The sequence below is a fragment of the Lactuca saligna genome, chromosome 2 (assembly GCF_052625555.1).
Source record: "Lactuca saligna cultivar CGN05327 chromosome 2, ASM5262555v1, whole genome shotgun sequence".
Taxonomy (NCBI): Eukaryota; Viridiplantae; Streptophyta; class Magnoliopsida; order Asterales; family Asteraceae; genus Lactuca; species Lactuca saligna.
This window is the reverse complement of record NC_136418.1, coordinates 125,798,745-125,813,096: the sequence shown is the minus strand read 5'-3', so window position 1 is coordinate 125,813,096 and position 14,352 is coordinate 125,798,745. Positions and strand designations below refer to the sequence as shown.

General features: G+C 34.2%; 1 protein-coding gene and 1 pseudogene across 4 annotated transcripts; both read right to left on the bottom strand.

The window, feature by feature from the left end:
- Window positions 1-738: 738 nt before the first annotated feature.
- LOC145029056 (uncharacterized) lies at window positions 739-2,667 on the bottom strand (annotated as a pseudogene). The gene is made up of 2 exons (XR_013676343.1): window positions 2,266-2,667; window positions 739-1,655 (listed from the first exon to the last, which is right to left on the bottom strand). The product of XR_013676343.1 is annotated as an uncharacterized LOC145029056 (transcript).
- Window positions 2,668-5,206: 2,539 nt separating this feature from the next.
- LOC145031522 (DCD (Development and Cell Death) domain protein) lies at window positions 5,207-8,997 on the bottom strand. Of its 3 annotated transcripts, none has more exons than XM_078980092.1 (4): window positions 8,836-8,997; window positions 7,188-7,572; window positions 6,904-7,020; window positions 5,207-6,833 (listed from the first exon to the last, which is right to left on the bottom strand). In XM_078980092.1, exons 2-4 carry the CDS (start codon window positions 7,464-7,466, stop codon window positions 5,499-5,501), a joined length of 1,731 nt encoding a protein of 576 aa, XP_078836218.1. In that variant the 5' UTR covers window positions 7,467-7,572; window positions 8,836-8,997; the 3' UTR covers window positions 5,207-5,498. The 3 variants fall into 3 exon arrangements, with proteins under 3 accessions (XP_078836218.1, XP_078836217.1, XP_078836219.1); XM_078980091.1 differs by having other exon boundaries at window positions 7,188-7,480; XM_078980093.1 differs by having other exon boundaries at window positions 7,188-7,473.
- Window positions 8,998-14,352: the final 5,355 nt, after the last annotated feature.

Below are 14,352 nucleotides of genomic sequence, written 5' to 3'. Positions count from 1 at the left end.
AACATTCATTCTTTTTAGATATGTGATTCGATTATGTTTCTTGTCTCCATTGGACCACCAGAGCAAAAAGAACTCTATTTTTCGTATAAAGAATGACAAGATTATTATTAATTTACTCCACACTCTACAATGTTATTATATAATAACAAACAAACCATAATTAAACTGAAATGCTAGAAGCAAACACAAAAACTCTTCAACGAGAGCAAACACAAAGACAAATTTTGAAGTTTTGTTTACAAACATATAATAACATTCATTCTTTTTAGATATGCGATTCGATTATGTTTCTTGTCTCCATTGGACCACAAGAGCAAAAAGAACTCTATTTTTCGTATAAAGAATGACAAGATTATTATTAATTTACTCCACACACTACAATCTTATTATATAATAACAAACAAACCATAATTAAACTGAAATGCTAGAAGCAAACACAAAAACTCTTCAACGAGAGCAAACACAAAGACAAATTTTGAAGTTTTGTTTACAAACATATAATAACATTCATTCTTTTTAGATATGCGATTCGATTATGTTTCTTGTCTCCATTGGACCACGAGAGCAAAAAGAACTCTATTTTTCGTATAAAGAATGACAAGATTATTATTAATTTACTCCACACACTACAATCTTATTATATAATAACAAACAAACCATAATTAAACTGAGATGCTAGAAGCAAACACAAAAACTCTTCAAATATTAAGCATATAGTGTCTTTTATAACTCGATAGCAACTCAAAAATGCTTCATTTAATCAAAAAATTCATCCAACTATTCAATTCAAACATCAAATTGTTCCATTGAAACAAGCAAATTTCACTATATCACTTTCCACTACTTTGTCTCCCGAAAACAAATTTCACTATATCACTTTCCACTACTTTGTCTCCCGAAATCGCGAAATCTGCGAAAATATAAAATCCCACCCCCTTTGCGGAGCCGATTTCGGCGTGGACCCCGCTTCATTTCCCTCCAACTGACCATCAAACTCTCGCCAAAACTTAATCACATGAAGAGTCTCTTCCTCCGTTGACCTTTGAACCACAATCTTCGCACCATAACCTTTATCCCTCATTTCAAGACAAATCTGCAACGGATCATTCGCCGCAAGAAACAACATATACAACCACCCTCTATCCGACAACAAATTATCCGCCACCAGCAAAATCCTATCAATCACACTTCTTCCATTTTCACCCCCTGCCCACGCCGCCGACAACCCTCCGCCGCCCACCTCCTCCTCGGGCGTCGGCACGTACGGCGGGTTAACCACCATGACATCCACCATCCCCGCCAGGCGTTTCTCGAGCCCGGAGGTGATGTTGGTTGTCAGGATCTCTGCGTGGACCCCGTGTGCTTCGAGGGTTTCGCGTGTCACGTTTGTGGCGTGGGGGTTGACGTCGGTTGCGAAAAAATGAGGGGAGTGGGAGTTTGATTCGGATTTAAGGATAAGGGCAAGGCTTGTGATGATGTAGCCACTACCGCAACCGATTTCCATGCAAATTGTTGGGCGGTGGTTTATTAATTTTTTGCGGTCGGCTAGTAGCGCGTCTACCAACGCGTATGAGTCATCGCATGGCGCGTAGACTTGCGGGTGTGAGCTCACGAGACGGATTTGGGCGATTCGTGGGGGTATTTTTGTCATTTGTCTGAAATTAGTTGAAGGATATGGATGAACATAACAATATTACCATACTACATATGAAATTATAGGAAAATAAAATAAAAAGTGAGGTAAACAGAGAAATGAAGGGGGGATGAATGGCACTTTTTTTTCCTTAAAGAGTTCATCATGTGTCAAAATCACAAGAAGAACATCCAAGCTTTAATTTTGACGTTACAGAATTTGATTATTTTGCTTAAATTGTTACTTCGAAAAGAGATGCACCAAGGAGGAGTGCATTATATAATTCTATGACATTAACCTAATTTTCCTTCTTTTGCAATAATTTGTGTAGCATTCTTTTGTGCAATGATGATTTTGCGAGTTATATCTTATTTACTGATTAAGAATGAGAGAATTTAAGCGCAAATCAGCTAACATTTGATCAAAATGCTCAGAATAACAAAGATTACACAACAGCTATAACCTGTGAAGCAATTCCTGGTGTTCGTATCATGAAAAAAAACAGGAAGATATTAATCATTGGGGAGACATGAATTAAGGATCTAACAATTGCATAAACGTACCAAAATGACCATATTAATGCTTCATACGAAATTGGGCGCTGGAATTCTACGGATTGAAAATAAAGTTACCTTGAATGAACCTAATAGAGGACCTCTGCCGGAAATTAGCTTCGTCCCTGTGCCATGAAGCGAAGGATTTTGCCGGAGAATCGGAAAGTACGCCGGAGAAAAGGAATATGGGCGAATTAAATGAGAATAAAGTGATAAACAGAGAAATGAGCGGGGAAGGAGTTGTTCTGTTGAATCGGGTTCAGTTGATCCGTTTCATGAAGCGGATTTTCAACCCACTGATAATGGGTTGGATTGAGATTGACCCATTTGAATTTTCATCTGATGGCGGCGAAATGATTTGTTATTTATTGGCTGAATCTGTTTGGGGTTTGGACGATTTGAACGTTAGTTAAATCGCTAAGCAATTTGGATATTTTTGAAGATCAAATCAAATCAGCATAAGGCTCTATTGAATTTGGATTCTTCTGGTTATCAAAAATAAGCAATCAATTATTAAAGGGTGATTTTATCCTTTAAATAAAAGATGATGATTTTAAAAGTAATTATAAAAAACATGGTGGAACTAGTAGGTGTCTCAAGGGATCCCACGCCACTATTTGATTTCGTATACAAAGAGTAAATATGTTTTTTTAGTATTGTACGAAAATTACTGCGTAACTACTATTAGGTCCAAGTCCAACATAGATAAATATCAGAATTTTTCTGTACCATTACTATTAGACAGTTATTGGTTTCGCCATTGTGAAAAATATATTTTGAATAACATGTTGTGTCGTGTCGGATCAAAGACATTAAATGAGTTGAGAGGGCTTAACCCTAACTCAACCCGTTTAATTAGTGTGTCATGTCGTGTCACCTGTTTACTTTTTTCAGATTAAGGTTTAGACCTTATAAACATGTTGTGTCATATCTACTTGAAACATTTTTAAAAAGTTGGAAAGTAGGAGAAGGGGAGGCGAAAAGAAAAAAGTGAAACGCTGAAGTTGAGAGGTGGAATGACAAAATTCATTGTAAGTTTAGAATATAAAATGTAAAGAGTTAGAGTTCGGAAGCAAAAATGATAGGTGGTAATGAGTTGTGAAATAAGTCACTTTGAAAGTTTGAAGCACTTTTAGACTTTTCGTTTCTCCTAATCGGATTTACCTTCTCCCATTCCAAATTTCATTTTAATTTAATTTCTTGAGTACAAGTCTATAATATATAATATATTTATAGAAATATAAAAATTATAAAAATGTTATATATAATTAAACAGGACATATTTGAGTCATCTTCGAGTTAAAAGTTTTGATCATAACCCAACGCATTTAATTTCAATGCCACGTCGTATCAACCCGTTTAATTAAACGTGTTAAAATCTCTTATCCAAACCCACTAATTTCATATCGGGTTGTTGTGTCGTGTGAGGTTTCATCAGGTTTTGTCATCATAAGTCAATTGAGATGGAGATTAAGTCGACGAGAGAGAGGTTATTCCAACAAGAGCATAGACGAAGTCTCTTGAAAAGAAGGGAGCGGGAATCGATGTTGTATGATGTTAGTAACATAATAGAATCGAGAAGATAAGCCATTCATCATGTAAATGACAAGATGCTTGTCGAGCAACTTAGAATCGGCATCAATGATCTCTAGTAAATAGGCTATGTTCTCGAGTTGCAGACCAACCCTACTGATCCTACCCACAACTCTAACAATGTTAGTGTCGGTGTTGGTGCCACTGTTAATGCAAGTGCACGTGTCACTTGGTAATGGTTGTGACAAGGTAAAGGGATAGGTGATGGTGGTGTTTCTTGATGACTCTTATTCCACGATAGCTAAAGCTCCTCAACAACACCATCAAAATACCAATGTGGGTTGCCTTGGTCAGCCTCCCCTTTATCTGTACCGCAAAGGTTTCACCAGCTGAATCAAAAGAATTCCATATATTAAAAAAAATAAACCACAAGCCTCAAGTATTGATGGAACTTGTGATATACTTTAAAATATTGATTTGTAAAAAAAAAGTATATATGGCATGGTTTTATTGGAAAAATTAGGAATGATTAAACCGTAAAGAGGATTTAAACATCAAGTCAACTGATATACCGACACAAACTTGATCGTGGTCTAGGTAGTCACGGAAAACCTTTGTGCACACCACCCGACATTTTGTGGTTTTCCGTGTTCATGGTCAATTGTGGTGCACACAACGAAGGGCAACGACCAATAGGGAAAGAGGAGTAATAGTGCATGCTTTAGAAGGAAAAAGATAATCAAAATTTTCAAAATTTGCTGGTTCGGTCCTTAGATTTTCACATGTTAACAAAACTTACCCCAATTTCTATTGTATTTTTGAATTAAAAAAATAAAATAAAAACAATGATGAGAAGTAGAGTGCTAGTGGAGAGTATCTCATAGGTTTAATGATAGTGGTGATAATATAACACCCATCACGATGCCCACCACTTCATTAGTTAGTGATGGGTATAATGGATGGTCTCATCTTATCTTTTATTCCTATTAATTAATAACATTTAAAGACATTTATCATTATTGCACATAGATAAGAGGATATATAAGAACAAAAGTAAAGGAATATTTAATTTCTCATAAAAAAAAAATTTCAACCATAAAACTAAACAAACCATAGTGTTTATGTTTATTTTTGTCTATGTATGAAAAAAAAAAAATTGGAAGTTAACAATTCGATTATAACGTTTCATTAACAATAACTTTGGTCTGTCCTTTTAATTTTCAAAGATATGTGCATAGTAAAGACAGTCCTTAACGAACTACTGTTTTCTCAAAACCAATGCTCAATTTACAAGATTTTGTTGTAGACGATAAATGCATCCCCCACAAACTTCATTTTTGGTAAACTCATGTCCCGAAACAAGTAAAACATACTTTGTCTAGTTTATCATCAATACTTGTACATTAGGCTTCTTTCACGGCATTCTTTCTACTTTATGTTGAGGTAAACGCATTTTTATTTTCAGCACACTTTGCAAAATATGATATAGAAAAATATAACATGAATTTTCCTGAGGTGAATCCAAACCCAAAATAACAAAATTTCAACATACTTTACTTTGTCCCTAAAAACAAGTTCTAACTCATCCACAACTAAAACCAAATACCAATAATCATGTAAACATGAGACACAACACAACCTACCACCAACTCATCCACAACAAGACATCATCACCAAATACTTACAACTATACAAAAATGGAATCAGCATCAGACACCCAAAAATTGTGTTAAACTTTTTTTTTTCTTCTGCTCAAATGACAAATGTTTACATGCGTATCAACCCTCAACCCAACCACACTTCTTCTCATCTTTCAACGAATCACCTCCTGCCATGTCATCAACACCAACTTTCCCTTCCAACACTTCACATTTTTCATCATTCCCATTTTCTTTCGCCGAGCTTTCAACCGTTTTTTTTCTTTTTTCACCTACTATTTTTCTTAAACAGCAATCATTTTTCAAAGGTGTATTTGTGTTTGATAACTCTTTTTCAACAAAAACTGGCCTAACCAATTTCTTACGTTTGCTACAAGATTTTTTGGATTCATCATCAAGATTTTTGTTTATTTTCTTGCGACGTTTAAAATCCACAACTCTTGTTTCTTCAACAACTGATTCATCATCACCTTCTTCAAATTGTATAGATTTTTTTGTATTTGGAAGAAGATCATAATCTACAATCTTTTTGGGTCTTATATTATCATCATCATCATCATCATCATGTTTGAAACTCGATTGTCTTTTTCCACTTCTCTTTATTGGGCTACTCACAATCTTCTCCAACATTTTCATCACTTTGTTAACTGATGCATCCAGCTCATCATCTTTTTCATCTCTTTCATGTTCTTCTTCATTAAAAACTACTTCTGGAGCTTTAGTTAATCGATCAAAAACACTAACTTTACGCATCTTTTTTTGGCTTCTCAAAAATCCAACATCTGAACCTTTCTTTTCTGACTCATGATAATGATATGAAGCTGTTTCGCTTTTAAAATCTGGATAAAATGGAGGATGGTTATCAATATCAACAGGATTCCCAGGGGTAAAATAGGAATGTTTATGACAAAATTCAGGGACTTCAGGATCATAATAAGGTCTGTGACAAAAATCAGGAACTTCAGGATTGTAAGGGGTATGCAGTGTAATCACTGAAGGATCACCAGATGTCAAATAAGGAAGACAAGATTCATATGTGTTTCCAATGTTAAAAGGGTGTTGAAATTGCTCTGATGATACTTGAGGAACAGGGATAAAATCGGAATTATTTTGGTTAATGTGAGATAAAGAAGTAACATTAACATCCCCAAAACCAAAATCTTCATCATAATCTGTCCCTCTTGGTTCATACTGTGGGTGTTGTTCAGTCAATGTTCTTTCTTCTCTTTCCACTCTTTCATTATGACCAAAATACCCTCGATCAAAACTACTTATAACATTATATTCATCTTGTATCCTATTATACTTATAGCCCTGATCATCTATTTCTTTAACTTCACCTTCTCTAACCCTATCTCTAATGGTATTCCTATAATCACCAAATCTTCTAGCATCTCCCTCTGAGGGCTTTTTAGGGATTCTTTTGGAGTGGAATAGAGTTACAAGTTTATATACCTGAAAGTTTTGAAAATTAAGCATATGAAGATATTTCTAGAATACATTAATATGTGAGCATAAAAGATACCTGATCTTTTGATAACCCAAAATTGAACTTCTTCCATGAGAAGTAATTTTCTTTAATAGCAACTTTGAACTCATGTTCAGAAAGAGGATTGCATTTCCACACAGGGGCAAAACGAACCTGCATAATAAATAAAATCTAGTGGAAGTAAAAATAAGAGATAAAGAATCATAATTGTTAGAGCCTTTGTGATTCTTGAATGCTTACATAACAAAAGATTTAAACTTTGTGAGCCTTGTTTAGATCATACAATCATATCATACAAATAATGAAATAGAAACACATACCTGAGCAGGAAAGCTTTTTCCTGATGATTTGAATGCATTAGGTTCAATGTCGATTTCACCATTAGAAGTAGCACGAAACACTCCATGAAGTTGCCTCCTCTCAAACTCAAAAAGAAACAGAATCATTCCTTTTTTCACATTCAACACAAAATTAGACTGAGCTAAAGGTAGCCCAAGCAACTTACGTTGAAAACACTCTTTCTTTGTTCCAGCATTTGACATAAATATTGCACCATAGCTTGGAACATCTCCTGGATCAGTTTTACCTTTATACCCCATTTATCCTCTGCAAACTGCCAAGATATTCAATAATGGAAACACCATGGCATGTCAAGTAGTAGTGTAGAAAACTAGGAAAAGATTCCAAAAAACCAAGTTCTTGAATCTAGAAAACACAAATAGTCAAATAGACATGTGTGTGGTTAATTATGGTTCTGTATGTAGGAGTAACAAAAGTATGAATGCCATCAAGAAAGCAAGTGATACAAAAGCTAGAGAAAATGAGGAATAACCTCAATCATAGTCAATCTAAATGATCATCAATAGGCAACCAAATCATACTGTGATTTTGTGTCTTGCACATATGTGAAGCATTTGATCAGAGGGACCTTAAGAAGTACCATGGTAATGCATAATTTGTATACATAACTATGTACAAAACAAATATTCCCTCTGTCTCATAAAAATGCAACACATTGAATGTTGATTGTCCAAGAAAATACTCCTTTTTTGTTCTTTCATGGATGTGCATCTAGATTGACTGTAGTGATAAGAAGTAAGAGCAACCATGTTGAAATGTTTGGAAAAAACATATATTGATTTATTTTTTTGGATCATTAAGGTTGAGATAACTATAATTAGATACCCTGTAACATAGTTGATTGAAACTATTTACTGAAATATGTGTTAAACTATATAATAAACCCTAACTACAATCAATCAGGTTAGTGATTCTGATTATTCATGTCAATTGGCAATCCTCAGAAAATACACATTCAAACACCCTCTTAGAATTTGAAATGATCGACAGTTTTGCATTATTTGTAAAGTTTTCAAGACATCTTAGTGGTGTTTCTAATTCTATGTGCCTTATCAGTGTAATACTTCGACATAAATGATCAAATTCAGACAATGAGTTGATAAACGCAGGAGTTAGATAACTATACAATAATCGCAATGATTTTGAATACAAAGAATCAGAAAATCATAATTAGGACATATTTCTATCAAAACACTAAAAACAGTTCATGTCGCAAATAAAAGAAGAGAAAATGTACTTCTTAAATAACAACTCAATCTACGAACCGAGGTAGTGTAATAAGCAACTTCCACGGCAAATGAGCAACCATTGATAGAAAAAGAAGAGATAATACCGGGTGAAGCGGGGAAAATTAAGCTCAGTATCATAAAAACCTATTAGAACCCGACGCACAGCCAGAAATCTAGTAATCGTCAGCTAGGATTTAACTAAGCATGTAGCAAATGACGAAATGGGGAAAAATAGCAAAAGATAAGTCGAAAATCAAGCCATCATGCAAATTTAAACCTAAAAAACTCTAATCTCGATCTTCAATCGGAAATGGAATACAATGTAAATACGACACTGATGATTCGATCAACAAATTAGTAAGAGAATTAGGGTTTTCACCGATTAAAAAAGGCGAAGACGCTGCCAGAAGTTTGTGCTTGAGTTTACGAAAATTCTGGAAACCGTATCGTCTGCACCCTTAAATACGTGAAGGAAGAAGGGGCGAAACGATTGGATCGAATGTAAATGAGTGAATCCGTTTGATGTAGAAATGAGGAAACAGACAAAACAAACAAAAAGTTAATGACATAATCGTCCATCAATTAGGATATAACAAGGATATTCAAGAATTTATCACTTTACACAAAATAACCCATCTTTTGCATCTTACAAAAATTAACCATTGAATAAGAAATATGTTATTTTAGATCCGCGATTTGATTTGTACTCACCCGTTAAAGGGTCTTCTGTTTAAAAGAAATCTGAAATGTGGTACCCATTACATTCGGGAATATCATTTTAGCTTCTCTCCACAACAACCAACATGATTTAGATGCATAAGAGATTCTTATGTAGGATTTAGTTTTTTCTAGCTTGCACATCTTCGCTGCATCTATCACAAGATTAAATTTGAAAAAACAATAGTATTAAACGAGAGCCTTTGTATGGAATCCAAAGAACTTGTCCTAAACGGATATGGTTTTCATTTCAAATACATAATATGCATTTGTTTCTCGGTAGTTATACTTCAATGAACATGTCTGGAATGATTACAAAAGTCTGAAATCCAAAAAAAAAAAAAAAAAAAAAAAAAAAAAAAAAAAAAAACATGTCTGAAAGAAAACAATGTTTTGAATACAATAAACATATTCAAATTACATCACTCAGTTTTTGTTTTACTAACAATTAGCCAACCCTATGTTAATTAGTATTAACTTAATATACGGACTAAAATGACAAGAATTATATGGATACGGGGTTAGTTTATAACATATGAAGTGTTAACCAAGTATATAGGTCAACTAGCAACTTAGTTGAAAGAATAAACTTAGGATGGGATTTTAGTTATCAAAACTCTTAAACTAGTTGAATAAGCTTATCATTGTCCTCGTTAACCGATTAACGATAAAAAAGGAAAGAGGAAGCTCTGGATGGTTATTTCTTCATATCTAAGGAGATTGATGTTCAGAGTGTTATCTAATGAATTAAATATATGTTTTCACCATTGAAGCATTGCAAGATATAAAACTACTTCGTCTATACTCTTAGATCGAGTTAGGGTTTGGAACTCAATCCAAATTCAAAGATTGAGTGAAATTAAGTTGTGAAATCAATTTCCAAGTTCAATATAACCTTCAACCCCTTAAGATCAAGTCTATATAGTTCAAGATTATGTTCTTAAAAATTGCTTCTTGGTTTTTCTTTTGTGCTTGAATTTCATTTTCTTGATTTGATGATCACTTAGTTGTCAACAAGACTCTTTTTTTCTATGAACTTTGTTATTGATACAGTCGACAGATCATTCTTTCATACCATGTATTGCACATCCTTAGCATGCAACTCCCACGTGACTAAATAAATTAACTGATGATTTTCTACAAAGATAACTTATGGAATTTTTTCTAGAGCTATCTAAGAAATTTAGAATTTGGAATGTACACATGAAACCACAAAAATAACACCATTAAATATATAAGTATTCGCACTTTTTTCTTGTCATGTTCGAAATTTTAAACTACGTTGGTCAAAAATGTACCAGATAAAAAAACATCAAAATAAGCAATTTTCAAATATGCTCCATATAAAAAAATCAGCATAAAATTTAGAAGCATTAGAAGATTTTTTTTTTAAACAACTTTATTTGAGAAATTATTAGTGATCTTCATAAAATTCATATTTTTTTAAAAAAGATGGCCCTTCATAATTTCTTGAGAAAATATTGTTATATTATGATATTGATTACATAATATGGTATTTAGGTGAATATCGGTAGAAAGTGTTGTTCCAACAAAAACAATGCATAAATCAAAAGAAAAACAATAACTAACCTTCTATATTTGAGATTCTCGTTCTTGCCCTTTGGACCCAAAATCAAACAATGAGAACAACCAAGCAATGAAAGTAAATATGAAACTAACCTTCTATATTTGAGATTCCTGTTCTTGCCTTTTGGACCCAAAATCAAACAATGAGAACAACCAAGCAATGAAATTAAATAGGAAACAAACAATAGATTTACGTGGTTCGACAAGATTGCTTACATCCACACTAGAATAGATACTCTTTTTTGTATTAGGTTAAGAGATTGACCTCGCTTTTCCCTCTGCAACATACGTAATGTTTTTCTGTAACGCCCGTAGATCCGGGCTAGTCAATTTAGAGGTAATAGGGGTCGAAAATAACTTTTCGACAAAAGATTATTTAGAATAAATAATCTTAAACAAGTTGTAGAATATGTCACAAGGTTTCCGTACATATAAAGAGCGTCGAAACCGGAGTTATAACGAAGAAGTTACGACCCGTCGAAGTTTCACGACGGAACTGGCACAGCACCGGAAAGCGTAAATAGTGATTTTACGATGGAGGACTTTTTAGCCTTAGTAATCTAAACCAAAGTTGTAGTATATGTTAAACCGATAACATCCATAAAAAAACGCCCAAATATGACTTTGTATGAGGAAGTTATGATTTTTCTAAGATTCGACTTAGCAGTGCACGGCCCGAAACTCGAATTTTAGTTCGAGCAGTTTTTGGCTTACGCAACCTAAATGAGAGTTGAAGATCTCATTAATAGGAAATCAACGGTAAAAAGACAGACAAAAACAGAGTCCGTATGTAGAAGTTATGAATTTTACGCAGACGTTTAACAATATAATCTCCTTGTACTGTTAAATTTAAGATCGGTCAAGAATTAGCCAACGGAGTCAAAATGAAAGTTGTAGATATTATTTTTACCTACACGTGGATATAAAGAACGTCAAAAACGGAGGTCGTATGTGAAAGTTACGGATTTTAGAAGTCGGAAGTGTGTTGTGCGAAAATGGGTGATGTAGCACAATCTTGGCCATTGCTTTCTCCCCAAGTCTTGCCACTAGATGGTGACATGTGGCACCAAGTTCAGTCATTTTCACCTTATAAATAGAACCTCTCCCACCCTCATTTTCTTCACACCTTTCTCATTCTTTCTTCTCTTTACTCTCTCTCTATAACCTCTCTTTAGCCCCGAAAAGCCTAGGGAACCTCCCTAGCACGAGGCGGAAGCCCGTAAGTGCTCGACGGCTCCGAGAAGAAGAGCTTTTCCGCACGGGAATGCTGCTCCAAGCAAAGTCTGATTTTCTATAAAACCTGCTGTAAGTGAGCTACACATACGCTATTTTTAATATAGTTTTTATTTAATTATATTAACGTTATTAAGAACATATAATAAGTAATTGAGCTATTATTATGGGTTATATAAGTATTATTTAACGGTTATATAATAGTAATAATAGTTGTACTATTAATTAGTCTCGGTGAATAATAGACTAAACTCTAGTGGTAATAATACTAGGTTTCGTCGAAGGAAATTATTTTTTTCAAGAAGTGAAGCGTTGTTTGAGTTTGGAATCACCATCTTTTCAAGTGAGTGCATAGTTACTTTCATCTTACACATAGATATGAAGTATTTTATATAAACTACGTGCTATGTGTGCATGTTATCTGTATACTTGTTGTCTATGTTGGATGAACGTTTTTATACATGTTTTAGATGATTTAAATTGTATACGTATTTTATATACACGAATATGTTGGGTATGATACGGGTAGATGAATGATGAGAGATAAAAGATGATGTGAGTAAACATTGACAGCTATAGACTTAGTGCATAACTAATAAACATCGGCAACTATGGACTTAATGCCTATTGGACAAACACCGGTAGTTATGGATTTAGTACCTGTTAAGGAATTGGTAGCTATGGACTTAGTACCTATTCGATAAACACTGGTAGCTATGGATTTAGTACCCGATGAATAGACTATAGCAGCTATGGAATTAGTGCTTTATGAACGAACATTGGCAGCTATGGATTTAGTGCTAGTCCTATAACCCTGAAAGTAAGGGACTTCGGAATAAACGAATGCATAATAGATGACTCTTAAGATAGATCCTTAAGAGTAAAGAAGATAATGGGGATGGGTAATTGGGTTGATTGTTTGATTGTTTAAACATAATAATTATATTATTGTGGGTTGAAAACCCTATGTACTCACCAGGTTTCCCAACCTGACTCACTAAGTTTATTTATATCACAAGTGTTGATATGAAGTCACATTACACTGAGAGATTAAAGAGATTTAGATCACTAGTGTAAATAAATGTAAGTTCTGTTTATGCTTATTTTCCTGTATTGACGATGACATCCCAAACGTTTTAAAATGAATAAAATACGTTTCTTTGAAAATGTTTTAATAATGTATTTATCGTGTTTTTCTGGGAACGAATTTCGCAACATTTTTATTAAAAGAAGAACTCTAATTTTTATAAAGCATAAACAAAATCGGTCTTTTCTGACCGTGAAAATGAGGATGTCACATTTTCCAACTCACTAACCCTAAATTTCTTCACTAAATATCACATAACAAGGATACATTGGCCATTTAACTTGGTCCAAAATAGTTGGTCCATAAACTTAAGTTACTAAAGCAATTTCAAGCTTACTAGAGTCGTCTCAAACTCACTAGAGTTGTCTCGAGCTTACTAGATAGACCACTTAGGTTGACCATTAAAAATTCTCCACCTTGAACAACATTTGATAGACCTTAAGTTTTGGACGATACACCAAAGAAGAAATTGCACAATCTTGAAATGTAAAACTCAACCTGGATGCACCATTTGACCATGGTGTCCTACGTACCCTCATTTGAGATCAAGCCACCATAGTTCACTTGACTAGGTGATAACTCCACCTCACCCTGACACTGCCCTATAAGGTCATTGGCCTTAAGGGCAATCAACACTGATAAAATATTAAGCAACTTCAAGCAATGCTTAAACTTGCCACATGATACCACCTTGGTTAACATGTTTATCGGGCTCTCCTCTGTATGCACCTTCATAAAAGATATATCACCATCCTATATGACATCCCGCACAAAATGATATATGACATTTGTATGTTTGGTACGTGCATGATAAACTTGATTATTAGCTAAGTGAATTGCACTTTGACTATCACACCACAAGTCTACACAATCTTGCTTAAACCTTAAATCATATTAAAAAAAACCAACAACCACGGTGCTTCCTTTTACACCCTCTGTTATAGTTATGTACTCATCATCTACAGTAGAAAGTGTCAATGTTGCTGGTCGTATCGATCACCAACTAACTGGAGAACCATTGAACACATAACCAACTATAGATAGACATCTATCCAGATCACCAGCGTGATATGAGTCCAAAAATTCAATAATTCGACATGTATTTCCACCAAAGCATAAACCAATATCAGTGGTTCCTATCAAATACCTCAAGACCCATTTCACAGCTTCCCAATGTGCCTTCCCTGGGTTCTCCATGAACCTACTCACCACACTAACCGCTTGAGAAATATCAGGATGTGTACATACCATGCCATAGATCAAACTGTCGAC